This window comes from Phalaenopsis equestris, unplaced genomic scaffold (assembly GCF_001263595.1).
Source record: "Phalaenopsis equestris unplaced genomic scaffold, ASM126359v1 Scaffold000873, whole genome shotgun sequence".
Taxonomy (NCBI): Eukaryota; Viridiplantae; Streptophyta; class Magnoliopsida; order Asparagales; family Orchidaceae; genus Phalaenopsis; species Phalaenopsis equestris.
The window spans coordinates 1,429,200-1,446,597 of record NW_018165313.1 but is presented as its reverse complement, the minus strand read 5'-3'; the positions used below and the strand labels follow the sequence as shown (position 1 = coordinate 1,446,597).

Genomic DNA, 17,398 nt, shown 5'->3' with positions numbered 1-17,398 from the left:
AATATTAGAATTGATTGATCTTAAACTTGTTGGATTTCTCTTTTTGATAAGTTTGATTTGATTGTAAGCATGTCGGATTTGGGGATCATTTGATTATTAAATTAATTCTTCAAATTTTTAATATATTCTTCAAGTATCTAAGGTTATTTGGGCAAATATTAAATCAATGTTCATATTATTTGGTTTGTATTATCAAGATATTCAATTTGGCCATAAATTTGCTAAATCAAAGCCAATATGATCTCAATATGCATGCTTGCATCGAGATTCGTACCCGATCATGTGATTTTTTAGTGATATAACAATACTCTACATCAATGTACACGCATGTTCCTTTAGAATGACATAGTCTATGAAGGATGACAAAAATATTATAAAAATATAATACTCATACTTCTTACGCACCCAATGAATAAGAAAATGAAAAACTACATAGTATTGATAATCTTATTCTCTTAGAGAAAAAAAATAATTGAATGATATAATACAAATATATGGTCAAGGTTGTATTTCCTTCTTTTAATAGTGAAGATATATGAATATTAGAGGTATTTTAGTCTCAAATAAATTTCAAACCATTTTTTCCCAAAAAATTCAAATAACATGTGGAGTTTTTCAATCTTGGGTATGTAATGTCAATGCATATATGAAGTGCTTAATGCTAATACATCCCAAACATGATGCTTTAAATTTTCAACATCTACTATCTAAAAAATATTTGTTATAGAAATACTAAGTAGTTGACTCTCATATAAAAGCTTAAATTCCTTGTGAAATTTTAGTTTGATTAGTTACATAAATCTAGCTTAAGTTTAGTCTTCTTTTGATTCACATTAGGTCTTTTCTCTTAGCTCAATTGTGTAACCTTCAAAAAAGAGCATCTTTTTTCAACTGATTGAGTGGTTGAATAGACATTAGAATATGATACCTTGGGTAGTTTTCATTAGAAACAGAGAGATTAAGTGCCTTTGTGTCAGCCTAAGGATATATATTAAGATATACGAGAGTAAGAATTTTCTTTCAAATATCTTTGTGTGACTGGATCTTTGTACAACGTTAAGATGCTAAATTATTATTCTATCACCATAAGAGTCATTTTAGTTAGTCACTAAACTCGACCATTTAAGCCTCGATTAAGAAGTCAATTAGGCTCATGTAAAATTTATATTATCACTAGGGCTGTCAAACGGGCTCATTGTTCGTGAACAGCTCATGTTCAATTCGTTCGCTAAGCTAGCAAGCCGAACATGATATTTTTTTTGTGCTCGATATATAAACGAGCCGAACACGAATAAAGATTTGTTCGTTCCTGTTTGGCTCGAAATTGATAAATAGTTTTTTTTAAAAAAATTAATCGAATATAAGGTTAAAAAGATTTATGATTAATTAAAAAATAGAGTAAAAATATATTAAATTATATTTAAATGAAGTTTTAATATAAATAAAAATATTTAAAATTCGTCCCAACCTTTAATATCTTACGGCTGCGTGATTGAGATTGTCAAAATGACTCCTTATTCGCGAATAGCTCGTGTTCGACTTGCTAAGCAAACGAGCCGAACACGAACAATGATATTTTTTTACGAGAGCACGAGCTGAGTCTGGACTCGCTCTTGTTGAGCTCATTTCCACCCCTAATTATTACTCTACTCCAAAAACATTTTTAAAAATAAATCTATTTTGTTTTCTTAATGTTATGCGTGAATGTGAAGAACATTTAATATTGTAAGAATTGTGCGAAAGCGAAAGCTATTTTTTTTTTATTATTGCATTAGTTAAGGAAGCTGTCCAAATCATGACATAAATGCTCTTTTGTCGGACTCCGGTCTTCACGCATCTCCGACCCGACCCAACCGACCCGTAAAAATCAGCTTTTTGGATCGAATCATCCAACCACTATTCATTCGAAACGTGTCCAATGGACCAAAAATCGGATGGTTTTAAGGTTCGCCTCAACGTTGCTCGGCAGCTACTTAATTAATTATACTTAACACTAATCCCGTAATTAATTAGGCCACATTAATCCCATTTCGTACAAGTAAATCACGAACACAGGAGGAGTTATTAATCCAGCGCTAGCTTTACTGTGTACGTAGAGGGCTTACCAGTTCGTGGGAGAGATAAAGAGAAGAGTGAAGGAGAAGAGCGAGAGAGAGAGAGAGAGAGAGAGAGGAGGAAGATGGGGAGGGGGAGAGTGGAGTTGAAGAGGATTGAGAACAAGATAAACAGGCAGGTGACGTTTGCGAAGAGGAGGAATGGATTGTTGAAGAAGGCTTATGAGCTATCGGTGCTGTGCGATGCGGAGGTTGCGTTGATCGTTTTCTCCAACCGCGGCCGACTGTTTGAGTTCTGCAGCAGTAGTAGGTATTAACTTCTTTTTACTGATCATGTTTTAAATGATCGTGGATTTGCTTGTTTGCTGTTTTGATTGATGGATCTAGTTTTTTAACCCTAGAAATTTATTTGTGCTGGGAGATCGCTTGATCATGGAGCTTATCTAGCTTTCTTTTTTTCTTTCTTTGGAGTTTTTATAGATGATGATTTTATCGACTTAGGGTTCTGTGTTGCTGAATTTTGATTCTGGTTCATGGATTTTTGCTTGAATATTGTGTTTTAGGGAGAGTGATTGCTTGCTTTTTGTTTTTTTTGTTTTTTTTTGGATAGATTTGGATGGTTGGGGGAAGGGAAAGAGTTTGATGGGGCTCTTTTAGTTATTGTTTTATTTTTTTCTGGAGCATTGGATCAAATTTGATCATATATAGATGTCTATGTGGTTTCTGCCTCGCTACTTTTGGTTTTGTAATTCTTTAGTTACCCAGAAATTCAACAGGAACCACAAAAATAGCAGATAAAAGTTCCATTGAATTACTTAAAAAATAATCTGATGATTTTGGGTGGGTAAATCATTTTTCTTTTTAGTTTTTAGCATGATAGCAACTGGGGTTTTAGTTTTTGAGCAGATTGGTTTGATATCCTATGGCGTTAGTTCTCGTCAGATTACTTTGAATAAATGAACGAAGTATTATTTCTTTCACTACTGAGGAGAACCACAGAAGCTTGCGATGGCAATATATAAAGGTACTGTCAGTATATTCGCCATCTCTCAGAAGTTTTATGAGCTCTAACAGACTAGAATAAATTCGGATTTCTACAAAGAAACGAGCTTTCGGTGATGATTTGAATGTGCCATTTACGCCAGTTATATAGAAGCGATTTCCGCGTATATTAAATGAATAAAAGTTTTATCTGACATTCTGAGACAACTTCAATTAAAATGATAAATAATATTTTCAAAATTATAAGATAAAAATTCAAAATTTCGAAGTTATAAGATAAAAATTAAAAATTAAAATATGTTTTAGTTTTTTTGTTAAGAAAAACTTAGTTTAAGATATTGTTTTAATTTCTTCTTAAACGGTTTTAAATTTTATTCATATTTTTTTATAATCCTGAATATTTTGCTTATCGTCTTCATATAAATTATATCATTAAGTTATTATATCAGAATCTTTTTTTTTTTGAATGATATTGCAATAATTGAACCAGCAAGAAAACAACCTTGATGGTGGTGAAAATTAAGAAAAAATGAAATGAAATCAAATCAGCTGATGTTCTTCCATGAAACTGAAGGTTGAAATACCACGATGCATCTAAAAAGAGTTTACCTGAGATAATAGTCGATATTTTTTCTACTTACAATGCGTGGAATTGTATTTTAACTTTTTTTTTTCTCTTTCTAACATGCAGTTCTGTATTTATTTTGTAATTTTTGAGTAAATTTTAAGGGAGTGCGTAAATTTAGTATAAATAAGAACTACACACTCACAGAAAACACATACATTAAAAGGAAAAATGCACTGTCAAAAGTAAATATGTGGGATATAAAGGGAACTGGGATCTTTTTGAAGCCGTAGTATTATTTGATCATCACGTCACAGTAGTAGGAAAAAGTTTTATGTGTACAGTGTATTCGGAGTATATTTAGGGTGTATTCAGGATGTGCACTCCTAATCTGCACGCAATATACTTTAAAGAAGGAGAGCTCTTTCCTACCGGAATAGAAAAAACCTGTCACTCTCACTCAAAATTCTGGATGTTCAAAAAAATCTAAAAAATAAAAAACTTAGCAGCACGATCCTTCTGAATGAGAATTTGAAAAGTCTTGATGAGCTCGTTCAACACCCACCCAAAAGTGATAATAAAAGATCCAATCATGAATAATCGTAAGAATCCACAGCTCGATTAATTTAAGAAGATGGCAGCCAACATCTATGACATGCCAACAACATGCTACCTTAGATTGTGATGTACCTATATGAAAAACAGTAACTCAGAACTTAAGATCTTGAGAAAGATCACATTTTTTTATGAGAGGCTGATTAAACTTATTCAAAAGCATTAATCGGGATAAAGATGATAGATGAGAGACACGCAATGACCAAAAGCAGAATCATTCCTCATCTCAAAGTATGATAAACAATGAGTGTTATGGCTATCTTAATGACAAATAAATCATCCTTGATAGATAAAGTTTTAGATTTGTATATGATGGGTAATTTGAAATTTATGAGGTTGTTACAAGGTCTTTTAGGTTCCTTTTTTATTTAAAAGTACTCCTTGTGATAAAATTAGAGCCATGCAAATAATAAAGTAAACACGTCTTGGTGATTGTTCCCTCTTTGATCTCTCTTAGTTACCTCGAGTTATACGTTTTCTCTAAGTGCCTAACCTTTCTTCCCATCTAATATTAAGAATTTTGGTCATTAGCATATCACCTAGTCATCATTTTTCTTTTTCTTATATAGATTTTAAGATTTCATTCATACTGTGAAGAGATAAGATGAAGTAAAAAATTTGTAGGAAGCCGTATGGCTGTTAAACTTAAATCATATTTGTTAGATTCAAATTTATTAATTCGTGAGCAACACATGAATTTTAATGACCAAAGTGACAAGCAGATAAGAGGAAAAAATAAGAATTTAGAGAAAGATATGAGATCTCACATTATTGCCATTATTATAATATTGTAGCAAATAATCATGGTTTCTTTTGATTATCCTTATATCTATTTTCTAAAGCTAAGCTGAAGGTACGATGTTATAAAAAAGTCTCTTTAATTAGTAAAATAAATTTATAGGTCTAAATAAGCATTTATCATAAAACAAAACTATCTAATTTAGAGCTATATAATTATATAGATTTGTTAAATTATACATTTTACTATTAATCGATGCAAAATCATTGACCTATTTTATCATAGCTTGTAAAATTTATTAGGTAGCTTTGAGCAACTTCGGCAACATCAATTAGTCAGCCTTTAAGTTGAGCCTGGGCAAGTAAACTTGAAACCTAAGCATGTCTTACTATGCTATTTTGAACAACTTTACGTCCTCAATCAATCTGAACTTGACGACGAGTTCATTATTTCCCTAATGACTTTACGTGGTTGATTTTGCCGATTTGGCCTACTAAGTTTGAAGTTAATACACTAAGTTGAATTATCTTAAATTGAACTAAATCTAGGTGATAATGGATGTATAACACCCACCAAGATAAGCATTTATATCATGCCTCGTTAAATCACACTAAGAAAATGATCATGACTTTTAAGTGTTAACATAGAGATTAAGAAGGGAATATTAGAGACAATTTACATTAGTACAAGCTACATGTGATGGGCTTTAACACCTTGATTCTCATTGCACACTATCACATTTTTGCAATAGATGATTGAGTTGTAGAAGAAATTTTTGTTGAAATATAAACTTGATTTTAGTTGTTTAAATAAAGTCTGATTATGTCTCATCTAAAAGTCTATTCTAGAATGTGGTAGGTATGAAATTATTGTGTGGTAGGTGTGGTAGCCGTGGAATTATTGTGTGGTAGGTGTGGTAGCTGTGAAATTATTATATGGTAGGTATGAAATTATTGTGTGGTAGGTGTGAAATTATTTGTAACAATTAGATTGGAATTGTAGTGACACAATCCTAATGATTAATTTAGGAGGTGTCACTACTATAAATAGGGGTAGAGTCTTTGAGTTTGAATCAAACCAAGTTAAGATGATAAATAAGAGTGAAGCTTCTTCCATAAGTTTTTAGCCTTTGCCATCTCCAAAAGGCTTCTCCATTCCAACAAAGTGGTATCAAAGCTATGCAATCTGATCGAGGAGGAGAATTCGTTTCAAAAGAATTTCAAGAATTTTGTGAAGCTAACGGAATACGTCGACTTCTAACTATTTCAAGATCCTCTCAACAAAATGGAGTAGCAGAAAGGAAAAATAGAACCATCCTCAACATGACGAGAAACATGTTAAAAAGCAAGAGATTGCCGAAGGAGTTTTGGGCAGAAGCGGTTGCATGTGCTGTTTATTTTGCTAACCGATCACCAATAAGTAGCGTGTTGGGAAAGACACCATAACAATCATGGAGTGGAAGGAAGTCTGACATCTCTCATCTACGAGTTTTTGGATGCATAAATCATGTACACATACCCGGCGAAAAAAAAAGTAAGCTGGATGACAAGAACGAGAAGTTCTTTTTCATTAGTTACGACAACAACTCCAAAGGCTACAAATTATACAATTCAAATACAGGGAAGACAACCATCAGCAGAGATGTCATATTCGATGAAGGAGGAGAATGGGATTGGGGACTACATGCTGAGAACTACAACTTTTTTCTATACTTTCAAGAAGAAGACATAGAGCAACCAAGGATCGAGCAAGCAAGAGAAGAGTCTACTACTCCACAAACAACATTAACTACAAGTAATCAAAACAACTGATCGTCATCAACTTCAAGAGAAAATTCAAGTGAAAGAGTAACACGCTTCAGAAGATTAGAAGATCTTTATGAGATAACTATGAATCAAAATAATTTTACTCTTTTTGTCTCTTTGCCGACTGTGAACCCATTGATTTCCAAAAAGCCATACAAAGCAAGAAGTGAAAAGATGGAATTGATGAAGAAATCAAGACAATCGAGAAGAACGACACATGAGAACTAGCTTCACTTCCTAAAGGGCATAAGGCAATTGATGTGAAGTGGGTGTACACAGCAAATAATCCATTTTTCCAGAATAGAAGCAAACACATTGATATGCGCTATCACTACATCAGAGAATGCATCGAAAGAAAGAAGATACAAGTGCAGTACGTGAAGTCTCAAGATCAAGTTGCAGATATTTTTACCAAGCTACTCAAGAGTGAAGACTTTATTAAACTGAGAAGTTTACTTGGAGTCACAAAATCAAGTTTAAGAGGGGATGTTGGAATATAAATTTGATTTTAGTTGTTTAAATAAAACCTAATTATGTCTCATTTAAAAGCTTATTCTAAAATATGTGGTAGATATGAAATTATTGTGTGGTAGGTGTGGTAGATGTGGAATTATTGTGTGGTGGATATAAAATTATTTGTAACCATTAGGTTGGAATTATAGTGGCACAATCCTAGCCATTAATTTAGGAGGTGCCACTACTATAAATAGGTGTGGAGTCTTTGAGTTTGAATCAAGCCAAGTTAAGGTGATAAATAAGAGTGAAGCTTCTTCGATAAGTTTTTAGCTTTTGTCGTCTCCAAAAGGCTTCTCCATTCCAACAATTTCCACATAAAAATACTAACAATCAAATAGTTACAAATGTACATTACCCTTGTAGTCTTATCGCAAAGCAATGGTAAAAGAAAGTTGGCAAATTGGCTTTAATTCATGATTTGTGATTGATACCAATCACAAATCCCAATACAATAATACATATATCTTTTGCTCGCATTTTTAATTCTTAGATTTGCAGAAGCACTCATACTACAACCATATAACATGATTTTACATGCATGCATACGAGGTAAATAAAACATTCACACTATGTCAAAACTAAATAACAGATATATATATGTACAACTATTTATTTTCATTAAAATCATAATAATTATTCTATGCAATTGTTATAACAATTATTTTCATAGAAGAAAATACAAAAGCTGTGAAAAATCACTATTCATCATCATCATCATTTGACTGGCCAAAACATTTTATTGTTATTGGTCTTTTAGCATGAATTGCATAATCTCTTTGACTTCATATCAAAGTCATATTATGTGCATTAATTTATATACAATAGAGCACATTGATATTTTTAATATTTTAGTAATGAATAACCACAAAAAGTAGCAACATATCTTTAGGCATAGAGGCCATCTTTTTTGTCAAACAGTCTATAAGGATTGTTGAGTTACTTAAATTATTTTGTTGTTGTTTAAATAATAATATCCAATTTGTTGAAAGATAAATTTTAGTAAAAAAAATAATTTTAGTATAATTTAATAAAGCAATAGTCTTTGGTAAACAAATATAGGAAGGAACCAATAGTAGAATGAATTTGTAGTTGGGATCAATGTAAGCGTCAATCAACAAATGAGGAACTAGTAAATATGTTGCACCAATTGCCCAACCAAGATGTTGTTGTAATGGTGTCTATCTTAGTAGTAAAATTCTTCTAATTAAGCTTTAACTCAATTTTTAATCTTCAAAAACTAGAATTGGGTGTTATTAAAGACTTAATTAGATAGGCCAATAATTAAACCTTTAAAATTGTGATAGATTAATTTTAAATTATCATGTAAAGCTTATATATTTTTTATTTACTTTTTTGTTATCATCTTTTTCTTCTTGAGAGAATCAAAAGAAAAATTTTCCTTAAAAAAAAAAAATTGGTGGTGGAATAATAATGTGCAAGAAAGTATAAAATATAAGAAGTTATTTTTAAATGTAAAAGCTTAGAAAACCAGGAAAAATATCAAACGGCCCGCAAGGACTCTAAAGAAAAAATATGTGACGCTCAAAATTTTGATTTCAATGATCTTTATAATAGAGTAAATACTAAGAATGGTGAAATATATATATATATATATATATAAATTAGACAAACAAAGAAAAAAGAAAATTAAAAATTTAATTCAAGAAGATGAAAATCAAAAAGTGCTTTTCTTAGAAAAAGATAGGTGAGTGAGTTATTTTGATAAACTTTTCAATGAAATTTCTGAAAATATGATCGACCTTAGTGATATTAATATCAATAATAATAATAAAACGTTTCATTTTTCTCGTTACATTAGTTAAAAACAAGTTGAGGAGGCTTTAAAGAAAACCAAAGGTGGAAAGTCTGTAGGAATTGATGATATCTCAATTGAAGTATGGAAATATTTAGGAGATTTGGGAGTTTCTTGGCTTTAAACTCTTTAATATTATTTTAAAAACTAAAAAGAAGCCTGAGGAGTGGAGGAAGAGTATTTTGGTCCCCATTTTTAAGAATAAAGGGGATGCACAAGAGTGTACAAATTATAGAGGTATTAAGTTGATGTGTCATAATTTAAAATTATGGGAGAGGGTAATTGAACATAGGTTAAGACGTATTACAAAGATTTCTCATAATCAATTTGAAATTATGTCAGGCAGGTCTACTATTGAATCTATACATTTATTGATAAATTTGATGGAGAAATTTAGAGATAATAACGAGAATCTACATTTGATTTTTATTGATTTAGAAAAAGCTTACGATAAGGTTCCAAGAGATATCCTTTGAAGAGTTCTTGTGAAGAAAGGTTATATTCAAGTCATTAAAGATATGTATAATAGAGCTGTTACTTGTGCCAAATATTTTCTTATTTCTGTTGAATTATATCAGGGATCAGCTTTAAGCCCATATCTTTTTGCTTTAGTTATAAATGACCTTACTTGACATTTACAGGAGGATGTACCTTGGTGCATGTTTTTGGCTGATGATATTCTTCTCGTGGATAAGACGAGAAAAAAAAACTCAGGAAAAACTTGAATTATGGAGTTCTACATTGGAGTTTAAAGGCCTTCATTTGAGTAGAACCAAAACTGAATACACGGAATGTAATTTTAGTAGTAGTAGCTCTAGTGAAAGAAGTGTAACTTTGGGTGATCAAATTATTAAAAGGTATGAACGATTTAAATATCTCGAATATGTTGTTCAAAGCGATGGTGATATAGATGGGGATGTTACTAGTAGAATTCAAGTTGGTTGGTCGAAGTGGAGGAATGTTTCGAGCCTATTTTGTGATAGAAAAGTACCACTTAGACTAAAAACAAAATTTTATAAGATGGCAATGCTCTATGGCGCTGAATGTTGGCCTTTAAAAGAGAAGCATAATACTAAGTTAAGTGTTGCCAAGATGAGAATGATTTGGTGGATGAGTGTCTTTACACTTGGAGACAAAATGCGAAATGAATATATTCGTGATAGGGTTGGTGTAGCTCCAGTGACGGACCAAATTTGAGAAAGTCGTCTTAGATGGTTTGGTCACATTAAGCGCCGATCATCTAATGATCCAATTAGGAGAATAGATGTTTTAGATTCAACTTATGTTAAGAAAGGCAGAGGGAGACCTAGGAAGACTTGGGCTTATTGTATAAAAAATGATCTTAATTGATTAGAACTAAATGAAAATATGACACTAAATAGGATGCAATGGAGAAAAATGATTCATGAGGCCGACTCTACATAGTGGGATAAAGGCTTTGTTGTTGTTATTATTGTTGTATTTTTTTTTCTAGTTTAATGTATTTTAATAATTTATTTTTATAATTTTTAATCAATCATTATTTTTAATTTTTTATATTTTCTTAAAATTAAAAAAAAATATTCTTTTTTTAATTTTTTGCATTTAATTTGAATATATGTTAGTATTTAATTTGATTGTCTAGTTATTTATGTTTTGAGTTTAAGATAAATTTTATTTTCTTATTTGTCAAACATATTTTATATCAAGCATTGTATAGATTATATAAAATATTATTGAATTGGTCCTTGACTTGTTAACATTACATTTGTTTGAGTAGTAATTTCTCATTTATGAGTGTATTTATTTGACAAAACCAGCCTATTCTCTTTGTGACCTTTTTTTTTTTCAAACATTTATCTATGAATATACTTACAAGCTACATATCAAAGCTTTCAATAGCTAGAGTCCTTGTGAAAATTGATAGTACTCCAACAAATTTGAAAAAAATTTGATTGATACTAGACAAAAAGGTTTCTAGCAAAAGCTTATTCCTGAAAACTGATCGACTTTATGCTTTAATGTCATTTTATTGACCACCACAATTAAATCTATAGAAATTATATAATGGAGAGCCAAATCCTTCAACAAGTGAATAATGCTAATTTATAATGACTCCATTCTATTACAAAGAAAAGATAATTTGTCATACCCAAATCAATATTATTGAGGCTTCTTAATTCACTCACTTCCTTGAAATTTTCAATCATCTAGTTTATCTTTCTCCTAATATAAAAATTGGAGAGCACAATACTTGAGAAAGATCAGCTTCTCCTTTTAGTTTTCAACGAACACCACAAACATCAATATTTAGATGTGATTAATAGTACAATTCATTTATCTTTGTTGGTGCTTGTTGGCTTTGATCTACCCAAAACTGTTAATGAAACTTCACTCGTTGAGAATTCAACTCTTGAAAGCACTTCCATTTATCAAAATTAGGTGACTTTGCACTTCATTAAAATTAGACTCCTTATTCTAATTTTACATTGGAAGTTATTCTCCCGCCTCTCACCCCTCTTCAACAAATCATTAATTCCTCTTCTAACAATCTTGCTGCATTGTCTAGTTGCGAGGAAGAATTTAAGTAAATTTATGCCTTGGTGGCTTTACATGCATTTTAAAATTAGCCAACTCTACATTATCTATACCAACTCAACTTTTCTACCATTGTGGTTAAATTTGATGAAATTTTCTGTTTGAGGAATCTGAATTCTACTTCCAAACATCAATAGACAACATTGAAGAGATTAAGAAAAAGGTCATGTTAAATGTCCACACTCGATCTAAATCATTTTCACTTTATGATTTATCTTAAAAGGATATAGATTTTGATGACATGTATTTTGTGTTTTTCTCCCTTCTGCTCGGTTTTTCTGAATTTTTTTTTGTAATTGTCATTTTATTAATGATAAGTTTCTTTCTTTAAGTTAATTGGGCCTTACATTCATGCACTTCTATCTTATTGGTCATGTATTCGAGCCCTTGCTTCTTCTCTCTACTATAATTTATCAGAAGAATTCTTAAAATAACATCCATTGTCTCTAGTACCAAAGAGTTTTTCTTATTATTTTGGTTTCAGATTCTTCTATCATTCATACTCATCTGTCTATGCACATGATTTTGCAATTGGCTGAGTAATAATGGTGGAATTGACGCGTCTGAAAATTTTCTAAGAAAATAAAATTTCCCTTCCCATATGACAATGATATTTGCACAAGTCGTTGAATTAATTCTCATAAAGGTCAATCCAATATAAATATAGGAATGATTGGATGTGCAACATATTAGTTGAAAATAAACTAAAATTTTTAAGTTATTGGATTCGAGCGCTTAATTACACTGCTTTATATAAGTCTCAACTCCTATTCAGATGATCCAATAAAGAAATTAAATCACATGTCATGATAATCAATGTTATGTCTCGTCTTTTCTTTAAATTATTGCCTTATATTTTACATTACCATAAATTGAAGAATTGTTCACCAACGTCATTGTTACTTGTTATTTCATCAGATCACAGTTTTACAAGGATTTTATCATGTTTATGTTAGAAATTCATGTTTAAACTTTATGACACAAATTCCCAAGAATACATAATAACCAAAATCTTTTAAATTTATGATTTTTAGATATCCATAATAAAATAACACATACCTGTATTCATGATGATAAGATTTTGTCTTGAAGAAATTTGATCTTGAAGAGATGTAGTTTCTCTCTCTAGTCCCTTGAAACTTTCTGTGTTTGCTGATAGAGGGAAATGTACGGGGTGTGTTGGGAAGAGAGAGGACACATTCTCTAAATTATGCTCTATTTAACCATCATCCATCAAAGGAGTTACAAACCAATAGGATTTATGATAATTTAATTAATTAGCTAATTTATTATTAAAATCAATGACATAAGTTAGTAACCTTTATTCATTTAAGGGATTACATGAGTTATAAAATTACATGAGTTAAGGGATTACATGAGTTATAAAATTAATATAATAAATTATCATAAGTTATGACATAAGTTATGAGTTAAAATAATTAATAACTTAATTTATCAATATAAATGTCATGAGTTGTCATAAGTTATGACATAAGTTATGAGTTAAGAAAATAAATAAAAATTAATAATTTAAGTTATCAAAATAAATATCATGAGTTGTCATAAGTTATGACATAAGTTATAAGTTAAGAAAATAAATAGCTTAAGTTATCAAAATAAATATTATAAGTTATCATAATTTATGACATAAGTTATGAGTTAGGAAAATAAATAACTTAAGTTATCAAAATAAATCTCATAGATTATTAAAATAAATGTGAGTCATAAATAAAAATATAATAGTTTAATGTGTCATTATTCTTTATAGAAGACATCATTTCTTCAATGTAGGTTGTAAGTTTTAGAGAAAACTAGAAGAAATAATACTTCAATGGCTAGAGCCAATGCATTGTATTTAAGGGTATAAGTACTAAGCCAAGTCGGGAGAGCCGGCTCAGGCTCAGCTTGATAAGTCACTCAAGAATTGAACTCAATGAGCTAACAAGTCAAACTCATATCAATCCTGATTTGACTCGTTAGCTCGTGAATAAAAAATGCACTCAAAAAATATTAAAAGTCAAGAATTCTTTCTTAAATAATTAAAAATATTTTAAAATAATATTTTACATTTTATATCAAGTAATTTTTTATTAATTATCTCATAAATACTTATTATATTTGTTATTTTATAGTAAAATTAGCTTGAATTATTATAATTATTATTATATATAGTTTGCTCGTGTGTCGGCTCAAACTTGTAGAATTAAGTTCTAGCTTGAGCTCAAATTTGATTAATTAATCAAGCTAAAGCTCAAGCGACGGCGCTTGAGCTTGACTGACCCATTTACAGCCCTAATTGCATCAAATAATTGATTAAATGATGTTATCATCGGCTCAATATTACTTGTGCGCTTTGCACATAAGTATCTAAATTTACAACAATTAATACAAGTCTTGTGCTGTAAAATTCAGTTTGGGCCAACTCCAATATGATTTAATGCCGATATTTTATTCTTCAGTTGCATGGTCAGAAGTATCGCTTATTTTCATAATCGTCTTTATAAGAAATACGACTTATTGGGTAATTAGTTTTAAAAAATGTACGCCACTCTTACTTTTATTTTTTTTAAATGGAAAAAAGTGAAAGCCTTTTGGCAAGTGTCCGCCTTGATCGGAGTTTTAGCTTTATTCATTGATCATTGGTTGCATGAAAATATATTCAAATCATCTTAAGTGCTTTTAACAAGTTTACAATTATTGAAATATTTTTTATATGAGGAAATTAAATTTATAAATGCTTGATCGTTTTAAAATGTAATGGGGAATATAATAGAGTGCTCATGATTCTAATAAATCTTTTCAAGAACGTTTGCGAAATAGAATTTTATATTGAGTTTAAAAAATTATTCATCATTTGAAAATTTTCTTAGTTTTGAGGTAGTAAAAAAAAAAAAATTTTTTTAACAAAAGAGTAATATTTCATTACTAAAATAAAAATATAAAAGAACGAATCTCAATTCCCCCCCAAAAAAAAGAATAAAAAAGGAAAAAAGAAAATAATTAACAAATAGTTGATACAAGTATCACAAAATGATCTTGTAAATTTTAGGGACTTTTTATAAAGATTTATTTCCTCTCTTCCTTGTTGGTTTAGTAAAGGTTCCTAATCCCAAGGATGATCATCTTTAAATTTTATATTTTAATGGATAAATTATGAACTTCACGAGTATTTGAGACATCAAGCTTAAAAGGATTGGTGGTGGTAGCGTGACAGAAAAAATTCTTAGCATTTGTAGAAAAACCCAACACACACATAGATAAAATAAGTGTTGAAAGAGAGAGCATCGTAGATTTTATGTAGAAAATCCAAAAAAAGAAATAACTATGGGATCTGATTTAGTTGAAGTAATCCATTATATAGTTTAAGTTACAGAGTGTAACTCTTATCTCTAAGTAAAAAAGATGAGGTTAAATAGTTTTGATTGAGTTACAAAGATTAAACAACAACCTATGGGTAAATGTACTATAACAAGCACTGGTGGTGGTTGATAATAATCTCATGTTGGTTGTCATCTTCCCATTCTCTTAAAGAGTGAACTTTACTCGTAGTTTTCTCTCTCTTTTTCATGTTCAAAAAAGATTCTTTATAAAGAGTTTTGGGTGGGATATTTTGATAAATTTAGTCAAAATCCCATAACATTCCATCGGATGTTCCGTGTTAATTTCTATGATCCTAAACTATTCTTTTAGCATTTATAAGCCTTTATGACAAAATTGAGTAATCTAATTAGGCTCATTAGATTTCTCTTGTTTAGACACTCAATTTGAATACAAGCATGTCATATTCAAAGCATTTGACTTTTCAAATAATGTTAAAAGCCTCTAATCATATTTTAAGCAATTGATCTGAGCACATTTGGGTTTTAATTAAATCTCTTATAGTATCAACGAATTCATATTAATGAGATATTTAGTTTGGCTCTAAAGTTGTTAAAGTCAGAGCCAGGATGACCTTAAATTTAACTCAAAAAATTTTTGTATCTAATATGCATCAAGATTCATGTCCAGTGTAGATTTTCTTATGATATATCAATTATATTGTGCTCTACATAGAATAGGAGATCGAGGAGAATGAACAAACTCTAATGTGAAGTTACCTCACAAAGAGCACAACAATTTGGATTTAAAACAACAAATATCGACTATCGACCTTATGATGTATATAAGGTGTAAATAGATGTCGCCTAAACAAGCAAGAATGTTAATTTGGAGCCCCTTAGTCAACAAAATTTGTTATATCACAAAGAATATACCAAAATAAAGAATGATTCTCTAAAAATGAGATAGAATTGAAGATAAAGAAATGAAAGGCTCCACAGTAATAGTGTTTATAGAAATCAATTGAGGGGATGGATCTTATTAATCTAAATAAAATATTTTATTGCTTTGATATCGCTAAGTACTTGCTGACTGTTTGATCTCATAAAAGAATTAACTCATGCCCTAAAAAGTGAAAATGTACATAACTTTTATGAATATTTCATGCAGTATGTTTTACTAATAACCTTCATCCCTAGGTACAAATTCATATGCAACCTGAAAACTAATGTGTTACATTGCATTACATAAAAAACTCTAGTGATAGATGATCTGGATTGAGAAGATCGAATTATATTTATACATAAATGATTGCCAAATAATGAAAACAAAAAGTATAATATAATTTTATGAACAAAATGGACATAAAAAATATAGAAATAAAGCCCGAACCAAAATAATAATATGCTTATAAAAAAAAAGATATCATAGTTTGAAGACTATAAACTTAGAGTTTAGCAATAAAATTAAAATACCACCAAAAAAGCAATGGTCCTTTAAAAAGTTAATGATATTGAAACAATGATAGTCTTTCTCCATCTCCAAAAAAAAAAAATCCAAATATTGAAAGATGCGATGAATAATTTTTTTTTAAAATTTTATAGTTTACTACTAAAAATAGTGGTTGTATGAATACTACTTGATATTGGGTTGATTAAATTGCATATGTTGATTCAATGAAGATGGTAGTGTTGATTACATTTATAAGGATGGTTAAATCATATAGCTCGTTTGACAGCACGCCACCTTTTTAATTATAACAAAGCATAATTCTGTTTTTTTTATATTATTTAATTGCATGGATTGACATGATTAATCTACTTGAATATGTAAATAGTTTTCTTGAGCTAAAAACTGTCAATCTTTTTTGTTTGCATACAATGAAATGTTTCATGCAGTTGATTTATTCAAAATTATCCATTTATTAGGCAATAACTTGTACATCTCGGCGTCCTAATTTTAGCTTGGTGTGGTTACTATATCAAGAAGAACTTTAGACAGCACATAGGGATGCAATCCCATAGTGGGATAAACTAAATTCTATATTTAGCATCTATGAAGGACCTAATATAACACCGCACCTTCGGATGACATAAATATGTCTCAAAGTTGAAATGGAATCAAACAATAACCACTTGAAACATTAGAACTTAAATTAAATTCTGATCATGCCTAAGAAAATGTGCTAGAATTGGGCTAATATAATCTTAGATAATATTCAATAAATAAAAAATAAATAAAAAGTTCTTATGCATTTACTATGAGTTTTTGAGTTATTCTAATACTTAAATTTAAGATATAATTCTTCTTTAATATTCTTTATGAAAATTATAGAGATATTTTGTGTGATACCCAAAAAAGATCTTAAAATTAGATCATTCTATGAATGACCTT

The 17,398-nt window shown here is 29.9% G+C and overlaps 1 protein-coding gene across 1 annotated transcript in view; it reads left to right on the top strand.

The window, feature by feature from the left end:
• The first annotated feature begins 2,093 nt into the window (after positions 1 to 2,093).
• LOC110031960 (MADS-box protein CMB1-like) overlaps positions 2,094 to 17,398 on the top strand; it is a 31,233-nt gene continuing 15,928 nt past the window's right edge. Inside the window, exon 1 of the mRNA XM_020735419.1 lies at positions 2,094 to 2,364. Within this exon, the coding sequence (XP_020591078.1) occupies positions 2,180 to 2,364 (185 nt within the window). The 5' untranslated portion in view covers positions 2,094 to 2,179. The remainder of the gene's footprint in view (positions 2,365 to 17,398) is intronic.